Source organism: Musa acuminata, chromosome BXJ3-5, assembly GCF_036884655.1.
Source record: "Musa acuminata AAA Group cultivar baxijiao chromosome BXJ3-5, Cavendish_Baxijiao_AAA, whole genome shotgun sequence".
NCBI lineage: Eukaryota > Viridiplantae > Streptophyta > Magnoliopsida > Zingiberales > Musaceae > Musa > Musa acuminata.
Genome location: NC_088353.1, coordinates 12340754 through 12350683, shown reverse-complemented (window position 1 = coordinate 12350683; position 9930 = coordinate 12340754). Strand labels below are relative to the sequence as shown.

At 41.6% G+C, this 9930-nt stretch overlaps 1 protein-coding gene across 1 annotated transcript; it reads right to left on the bottom strand.

Annotated features, from left to right (window-relative positions):
- Window positions 1–7331: 7331 nt before the first annotated feature.
- LOC103973654 (benzyl alcohol O-benzoyltransferase) lies at window positions 7332–9157 on the bottom strand. Its single transcript, XM_009388286.3, has one exon. The coding sequence runs from the start codon at window positions 8984–8986 to the stop codon at window positions 7604–7606; it is 1383 nt and encodes a 460-aa protein (XP_009386561.2). The 5' UTR covers window positions 8987–9157; the 3' UTR covers window positions 7332–7603.
- Window positions 9158–9930: the final 773 nt, after the last annotated feature.

Sequence of the window (9930 nt, the reverse complement as noted above, 5' to 3'; positions counted from 1 at the left end):
AACCTTCAAGCTATCATGAATTCCTCATCCCCTAACGTTGAACCCACCAGCTTTACTCAAGCCCAAAAATCTCTACATTGGCGTACTGCCATGAGTGAGGAATATAATGCCCTCCTCCATAATTCAACGTGGGATCTCATTCCTTTCCATCATTCACAAAACATCATCGGGTGTAAGTGGGTCTTTAGAATTAAACGGAACCCAGATGGCTCTGTTGCCCGATATAAGGCACGCTTGGTCGCCAAAGGGTTTCATCAACGACCTGGGGTTGATTTCACTGAGACGTTTAGTCCTGTTGTTAAACCCACTACAATCCGGCTCATCTTGAGTCTGGCTACCACTAAAGGCTGGCAATTACGACAATTGGATGTTAATAATGCATTTCTACAGGGATCTCTATCCGAAGATGTTTTTATGCAACAACCCCCCGGTTTTACTCATCCTCAGTATCCACAGCATGTTTGCAAACTTCGGAAAGCCATTTATGGCCTTCGTCAGGCTTCGAGAGCTTGGTACACTGAACTTAGCTCATTTTTTATTTCTGTCGGCTTTCTTAACTCCAAATCTGACACTTCGTTGTTTCTGCGACATTATCATGGAAACACAATGTATATTCTGGTATATGTGGATGATATTATTGTCACAGGCAACAATCCCATCAGCATCCAAGCGTTCATCAAACAGCTGGCAGCTCGATTCTCGCTTAAGGATCTCGGACCCTTGAGCTACTTTCTAGGCGTCGAAGCTACCTTGACATCTTCCGGTCTCCTTTTATCACAACGCAAGTACATTCAAGATTTATTATTAAAGACAAACATGCAGGATGCAAATGCAGTTACAACCCCCATCTCTACTAGTGGTTCTCTCAAATTATCGGATGGAAGTCCTGCTACAGAACCCACTCAATACCGCCAAGTTGTTGGCTCTTTACAATACTTAGCTCTCACGCGTCCAGACATCTCCTTTGCTGTCAACAAATTATCACAGTTTATGCATCAACCATCTACTCTACACTGGTCTGCGGTCAAGAGACTTCTACGATATCTTAAAGGGACCTTAAATCATGGACTCTTTTTTCGTAAACACTCTCCACTTTGTCTTCATGCCTTTGTCGATGCTGATTGGGCAGGTAACCTTGATGATAGAACATCCACATCAGGGTATATTATCTTCCTTGGTGCTCATCCAATCCGCTAGAGTTCTAAGAAGCAAAAGACAGTCGCTCGGTCTACAACTGAAGCTGAATACCGTGCCATTGCTGCTACCACTACAGAACTCAATTGGATCACGAATCTACTCCAGGAACTCAACATCGATTCCACCCCTACAATATATTGTGATAACATTGGAGCTACCTATCTGTGCGCTAATCCGGTATTCCACTCCCGCATGAAACATATTGCTATCGATTTCCACTTTGTACGCGATCAAGTTATCCGCCGTCAACTTCATGTTTCTCATGTTCATACGGCTGATCAATTGGCCGACTCATTTACGAAGCCTCTAGCTCGTAAACTTTTTGCATTACATCAGTCCAAGATTGGCCTCCTTGATCGGAGCACCATCTTGCGGGGGCATGATAAGTAGATGAGATTTCCTAACTGTTTGAGGAAATCTCGCTACTCTGTTGAGGGAAATCCTCTAATCTGCTGAGGAAAATTCTCCCTTCTAACCTATATAAAAGGAAGGAGGATATGTTAATAACAATCAACTACTTCTACAACTTGTTTATCTATTTATTTTCTAACAATATATGGCTATGAACACTAAAATAAGCTATGAACAATACAATCTGAAGTGCTTGGTGCCATCTAAATATGAATCTCCAACACTTATATGAACAAATCAAGCACCAGAATGTTGCTAAGATGAAACTATCAAGGATGGTAAAATCTTTTCGGTGGTACAGACCAACAAGATACAACAACACTTGCCATAAAGAATATTAATGCAAGAAGCCATACGTGATGATGTTCAAGAAAATGGCGCTTGTGACTGGATATGTCGATCACAGACCAGCGAAGAGAGCCAAACAGAGATATAGCAAATCACCACCTGATACAAACAGCTAATGGATGTGCGGACAATGAATGAATGAATGCTTCAGGCTATTTAGCAAAAATAAAAATAAAATGAATCACATAAAGTAATTGAAAATTGCTGTGTAAACGTTTCCATCCCCCATTACCACGAATCAACAACCTTTTTCTAGTTGGGACATACGGTACAGACGAGACGAGCCGAGACGAGATCAAAGTGAATATGTTAAGATTGCCACGGCAAAATACCAAAGGAATGAAGTTGTCGAGGCCCCCACCCCCACATCCTGTCTCATTCATGTTGTTGTTGTTGTCTAGAAAAAGGGATCGGAGAGAGAGGCTCAATCGATTGTACGATCCCAAAACTAAATAGATTGATTTTGATATGTGTTGGTTGATTTTGATAGGAAGAAGGGATAGAGTTATCAGTAAGCTTTATAATTTCAAAAATTATTCTATGTATTTTTTATCCAACATATGAGATTTATATAGTTCCTAAAGACATATTATATTAATTATATTCAAAATGAATCATTTTCTTTAAGAAATTCTTTCAAGAATCGGTAGTTGATGTAATGAATCTTTCTTTTGATGAAATTAATCTCTTTATTACATTTAAACAAGTTTAATTCTAACATTCTTATATTAGTTTTGCAGGTAGGTGAGTTATCAATGCTTACCAAGCGATAGCGATTGTTTGGTCATACCTCCTTGCTTAAATTTTTTGTGGATATGCGAAAAACTATTATTAATGTATTTAAAATAAATTATTAAAATATTTAAAACTATTATTGAGGAAAAAGACAGACATATGCTTGGAAAACAAAACTATTGAAGTATTTAAAAATTCTATTAATGTTATATGGATTTGGATATTATAAACTATCGAAGTTGTAATATTAATGTTATATGCAAAATTTGACATAAAATAAGCAGCAGATAAAATCTTAATGCTATGAACAATGGCTTCAACAACAAGATGCCACATTTAGGGTATCCGACGATTGGTTGCAGAGTTTTGGGGGAGAGTAACACCTTCTTCCACCCATTTGGTGCCACGAGAAGAAACATCTAAATCAACACAACAACCAGCAGGATTAGGAGTTGGGGTGGTGGGCCATACATATATCATCACGATAGGTTTACCCAAGTTCCGAAATTGATCGACAATGGCTGGATTGGAACAAAGTGGTAAGACAATCATGATTGATCCCCGTTGGTTAGATAGAGCATATGAGATCAGAAATTATATCGGCGTCCACATTCACAATAATAGTGAGCCATTTGGGATAAGGGAGTGGATTGTTGGGCTGGCAGTCCAAAATGGGTTCAGCCCATGGTGGGCTTAATCAGTCGACAATCCACACCCCTTTGACCTAACCCTAGATCAATATAAGGGGGGTGTGGGGGCTGCGTTTTAGAAGCAGAAAAGAGGCAGAAAAAGACAACAACGTTGACATCCTCGTACCAACAAAGAGAGAAGAACAAGACAGAAAAACAAGAGAAAGAAAGGGAAGAAGACAAGGATAACACAGAGAGACCGCAGAGAGACTGTTCTCCAGTGTTCTCATCTCAGGTTAGATCAAATCTACAGTAGACTCTTGCTGTGATTACTTAGGGAGGTTTTAGATATTGTGGGCAGTGACGTAATCCTTATATCCCAGTTATTCTCTTGTGGTTGTTGCTAGGGTTTTGGGCAAGAGATTGAGATTTGTATATTCATTATTCTCATAGTGGATTATCTCTAGTTTGCCCAGTGATTTTTACCTATCACATTGAAGGGGTTTTCCACGTATATCTTGGTGTTTTGTTTGATTGTGTTTCCATTTTATTCCGCTGCGTATTATGGTCTTCTAGTATTTGTTCATATACAAAGGTTATTCCTCTTTATATCCCCATCATGGATGAGGCCATTACCTGAATCCCTCTTCCTGATGTTTTTAGGATATCTATAACAACTATGGGTGAAGTTTCCCATCGATATTATTAATAGCCTTTTGGCGATAATATAATTCTTGATGATTTTAAAAAAATAATCCAGCATTAGGATCGAAATTCCAAAAAAACAAAATCTTCATTAGTTAATCCTGGTCATATGTATGTTTAAGAATTTAATTAAAGATAGAAAGTTAGGATTAAATCGATAACAAATTGAATAAGGGTCGATTTATCATAGACCCCTACTGTACCATATTTTGTTTTAAGGTATTGTTCAAAATATAAAAAAGAATCAATATATTGATTAGGTCAAGTACCTTCAAAGATTCTTAAGAGTTTATAAATAGTTCATACAATAGTACCTTCAAATTGAATAAGGGTCCATTTGATTATGTTAATAAGTAGTTCATACAAGAGTTTATAAATGGATATTATAGAAGGTTATTATGTGTTTGTAGTGTTTGATACCCGTAGGGTTAGGCTTATTAGCAATAAAATATGAGATTAGGGAGTTGAAACCTCCAACTTCAATAATTTATAGAATTTAATATTAAATCCATTGAAACCTCAACTCTTACCGATACTCATTCGATTGAGGTCAATAAAAAAATTATAAGGATTTGCATAGGGGTTGGTGAGGTGAGAATCATTCCAACTTTGGAAGAGGAGGAATGGAAGACCAATCCGACGATGAAGATTGAACATTGAACACTATTTTAAAAGGAAAGGTTGGAATGCCAATTGATTAGAAAAGACCTCGACGATGTGAAGCACCGCTCTCGAACAAACACAGAATTATCGTCCTCCCGAATCATAAAATGAAATTCTTCTTTTTCCTAAAAATGTGAGGACTCGTAATTATTATCATAACTGAGTTTGAATACTGGATTGACGCATAGATAAGTGACTTCGACATTATTACTATAATATATATTATAGGAGTAGAGTTAATATTGATGTCAAGTTCCTTGAGGAAATTCATGACCTGATTGAGTTATACAATAGTGATGACAATAGCACGGTATCCAGCTTCAGTTGTTGAACGTATAACTATCTTTTGCTTCTTGGAACTCCAACTTATTGGATTAGATCCAAGGAAGAGAATATACCTCGATGTAGATGTTCTGTTATCAAAATTATCTGCCTAATCAGCATCAGCAAAAGCATGAAGATGAAGGGAGGAGTGTTTACGAAAAAAGAGGCATTGATAGTCCCGTGAAGATATCACAATATTCGTTTGACTGCAGACCAATGCATAGTAGATGATCGATGCATGAATTGGGATAATTTATTAACTGCAAATGAGATATCTAGACGAGTGAGAGATAAGTATTATAAGGAGCTAAGGACTTGATGGTATTGAGTTAGGTCTGTAGTAGGGCTTCCATCACATAGTTTGAGTGACTCGCTAGTAGACAAAAGTATTGTAACTGTCTTTGCATATTGCATGTTCATTTTAGATAATAGATCTTAAATATATTTTTGTTGTGATAGGAAGAGCTCGGAAGATGTGTATATTGCTTCCACTTTCAAAAAATAGCTCAAAGTTCCTAGATCTTTAAAGGAGAATCGATTTGCTAAATACATGAGGAATGCCTTGATTTTCATAGAATTATTGCCTGTGACAATAATATCATCCACATATACCAAAAGATATAATATATTACCATTTGGTGACAAAGAAATAAGGAGGTATCGGACATAGAGTTGATGAAACTAATTGATGCCAAAAATGAGCCAAGTTCGATGTACCAAGCTCTTGGAGCCTGACAAAGTCCATAAATAGTTTTTTGTAGTTTATAAATATGCTTTGGATATTGAGGGTGGATGAAGCAAGGAGACTGCTGCATGAAGACAATCAGTTAGGGTCCCCTGTAGAAAGGCATTCATAACAGTCAAAGATCTCCCACGATAACAACCTCAACAGCAACCAATATCTCCCCAACTGCATGATAAGATATCATAAATCTATTGAGGAAAATCTTCCTCTATTGAGGAAAATATTGTGTATTATTTCAATCAATGCAATCTTTTTCTTTCTATTTTATTTCTATGGTATCAGAGCTAATATTGTGTATTATTTCAATCAATGCAATCTTCTTCTTTCTATTTTATTTCTATGGTATCAGAGCTAATGCCACTTTTAAATATCTCGGAGTAGACCCGACTCCACCTAATCTCGACTGGCGAAAGGTGGCAGTAACAGTGGCATCTTCCTCCGTCGAGCTCTTATCATTGCAGCGTTTTCCACGGACGTCCTCCAGGATCATTCCATCGGTCTCCTTCGAAGCTGAACAAGGGCCATCACGCCACACCCTCTTCTCCTCCCTACGCTAGCGACATTCTTTACTATCGTCCTTCCTCTGCCTCTTCCTACAGAAGTAGAACCACAGCAGCCCTCTTTGTCGTAGCAGTCACATCAATTACATCAACAGTGATATGCTCTTCTATCAAGTTGTTGTCCCCTACTCTACCTTCTTCATCTCGACAAGAAGCATCCGGAACCATTTCCAAGTTTCCAACTGTAGAACTACTGCACAGAGACTACAACTTTACACAATATTGATCATTGTCAATATTGATCAACAACCCACAACCCATTTGCCACCATAACCCACAACCCATTTGCCACCAACACCTCTTCCTCCCTAATCATTGTCATTGATGCAGACTTCTAGTTGCTTCCACATATTGATACATGTCCTTTATATATTCTCATCATCTATCTCTGATGCTCCCATTATTATTCGTGTAGGGAACCATAGTACTTTCCCACATACAGGCCTTATCTCCATAAATGCAGTAATTTTTATCCCCTTCAAATTATCCAAAGGTGATAACTACACATCTTAACTATTCAATTCTTTAATCTACTATTTAGCTATGATATTCTAGGCTATGTCGATGGCTTTCTTCGTTGTCCACCGGCGATGCTCAACATTCCAAGCGCACCCAATCTAGTACTAAATCCGGACCATAAATTATGGTTACGCTAGGATTATCGGCGATGCTCAACATCCCAAGCGTACCTAGTCCAATACTAAATCCGGACCATAAATTATGGTTATGCCAGGATCATCTCATCCTTTAAGCTATTCAAGCCTTGGTCGTTGGATCCCTAGGCCCACTCATTTCTTCATGTGACAATGTTGTCGAAGCTTGGTGCAAGTTGCAAACCACCCTAGCCAATCGTTCCCGCACTCGCATGCTTAGTCTCCTGTTCAGTCTCATAACGATGTAACAAGAGGGAAGTACATAGGGAAGTACTGTTGCACATATGATTCACCAATGTCATTTCAAGAACTCTATGACAAGCTGACTGACTATGAGATATATCTCAAGTATGAGAATAAGTTGTCAAAATCATCCATCACAACTCAAGTCCGAAGAAGATTACATTGATTGAAATAATACACGATCCTTTATATTTATGCATGTTCTTCCCTCGATAGAGGAAGATTTTCCTCAACACGTTGTTATGGCGGAAGAGATTTTCCTCAACACGTTGTTATCACCTACAACACATTATTATTCGTGACTTTTTATCTTTTTCCGATTCAGATAATAATAATAATAGTAATTTAGTGATAACAAAATTATTTGCAGTACGTCGTCCGAGTTTTTAACTACAGTGAACTCCTCATCGTCGGAGGAGCTTCCTCGATTAGTTTCTGCAGTTCCATGGCGAACTTGTCCATGGTCGTGCGGGGTAGGTAATGGGGAACCACCACCCCTTCCTCCCCCTTGCTGTTCCTGAAACGGAAGTGGAAACTCGCCACTCGGCCCCATGCCGGCCCGCCGTACAACGGCTTCCCCCACCCGTAATCCACCAGCTCCAGCCCGGAGCGCGTCGCGTCCGACACCAGGTACGACCCCCGCACCTTGTAGTGCGGCCGTCCACGCAGCACCATCAGGTCCACCACCGATCGCATGTACTCTTCCGTCACCATCGACTTGGCCTCCTTCACCAGCTCCAGGGCGTAGCCCACGGGCCTCGCGCACAGCTCGCCGGCGGTGGAGATCGCTGTCGCGTAGGCGATCGCGTTCCCGTAGTACCCGGCCGGCAGGCCCAGGCCGGCGAAGCGCTTCGCACGCGCGTTCACGATGAAGAGGACGCGGACCTCCTCTTCGTCGCCGGGGCTGATGGCGATCGTGCGGCACCTCCATAGGCACGCGGTCAGGATATCGAAGGTGGATCTGTCGCGGAGGTGGGGAGGCACGCACCTCCTCAACGCGGCGACATCCGCTCTGCCGAAGAAGAAGGAGCGGTGCACCATGTCGTCAAGCGGGACGACGGTGGTGGCGGGGCCCCTCGCGTCGGACGGCGGCACAGGGTCGTACTCACGGTGGACGCAGGTGATGCGAGGAGGAATGCGCGCCTCCAGGAGCTCGCGCGCCCACACAGGGGATACGGACGGGGCGGCCGCGCCGCGAGCCAGCTCGCCGACGGCGTTCATGAACTGGCCCAGGCCGGCGCCGTCGGCCATGGTGTGGTTCAAGCGGAGCGCCACGACGAAGCCACCGCAGAGCAATCGGGTAACCTGCATCAGCACCAAGGGGCAATGGAGGATGCCACCCGAACCAGGGACGTCGTGGAGGAGCTCGCCCAAGAAAGGGAGCGGGGGGTGCAGCGCCTCTCCGAACTGCTCGAGGCTGATGTCGGCGTCGGCCTCGACAAACAAGACCCCCTCGCCGGTGCACTCCACCACCAGCTTCCTTCCGGGGACTTCCCGGAGCCGTCCTGCCAAGGGGTAGTAGGAGACGAGTGCTCGCCTGAGGGCCTCGCGGATCACCTTAGCGGGGTCGCGATGTCCTCCTCGGGTTCCCGTCGTCGAGATGGAGGGGACGCTGTTGCGGTAGAACTGGATCACGGGGATGTGGGTACGCAGACCGTCTTGGTCGTCGATGTCGGAAAGGCGCTTGAATTCGTGAGGGGTGGGCTCGGAGGGGGGCACTAGAACGGGCTCCTGCCGGCGGACGGTGAAGGTGGGTGGTGAGGGCGCCGCCATTACACGAAACGAACGAGGACTTGTTCAGCACGGAAGACGGAAGTAAACAGAGAGAGCCCTTCCTTGGATGGCACGGAGTGGCGGCGGCGGCGGCGGCGTGTTTGACCTCGCAGGAGGAAATTTTGGGGGTGGATCGTAGGGCTGTTGTCAGGTTGGCGAATCACATGTTAAAGAAACGATATCAGTTTAATTATGATGACATATTAAAGGCTTTCTTTCTTTCTAGTCTGCGAAAGTTGTGGGGAACCAAAAATGTTGCCCAAAGGTCACAAAGAGGGTGGGCTCGAAGCTAAACCCAAACAACACCCAAAACCCAAAATCCGACCAGCCCCAATTATCATACTACGAATATGGGTGAGTTAATTGATAGAGAGGTTAGGTTATAAATGTTTATGAGTCCATACTTTGTCGTGTTGTTCTACAATCCAGGAAATAAATTTTGGCCATCATTATTTTTGTGGAGTGGTTTCGAGGTAATAAAGGAGTGTATATTTATATGCTGTCCATTAATTTCTTTTGTTTTCAATTACAGTAAGCATATCGTTCGTTTGGGATGAAATGAAGAATTACAATATCAATTACAACATCAATATATTTTTGCCCTACGATTTAGTGGCAACCATTGGCATCATCTTACGGTGATACATCTTCCAGAGAAGATGTATTTTCATTATAACTCTAAAAAACTTAAATTTCAATATATTTAAATTAATGGTAAGATTCTAATGTAATTATTATCTAATGATATATTTTTTTTTAATATTAACTGTCTATTTGTTTAAAAATAGGTATAAATTTTTAATAAAAAACCCCTATTAATTTAGATCACATCCATCCTAGTGTTTCATAGAAGATCGTTAGTAAAGCATGAAAGATTAAAGTGGTGACATGTTTTCAGCAAGATGGATCGTACTAATTGTAAATCAGCAAGATAGTAAATGTTT

Excerpts from the sequence above, each read along its gene's own strand:
- LOC103973654 (XM_009388286.3), bottom strand. The coding sequence starts at position 8,986 with ATGGCGGCGCCCTCACCACCCACCTTCACCGTCCGCCGGCAGGAGCCC.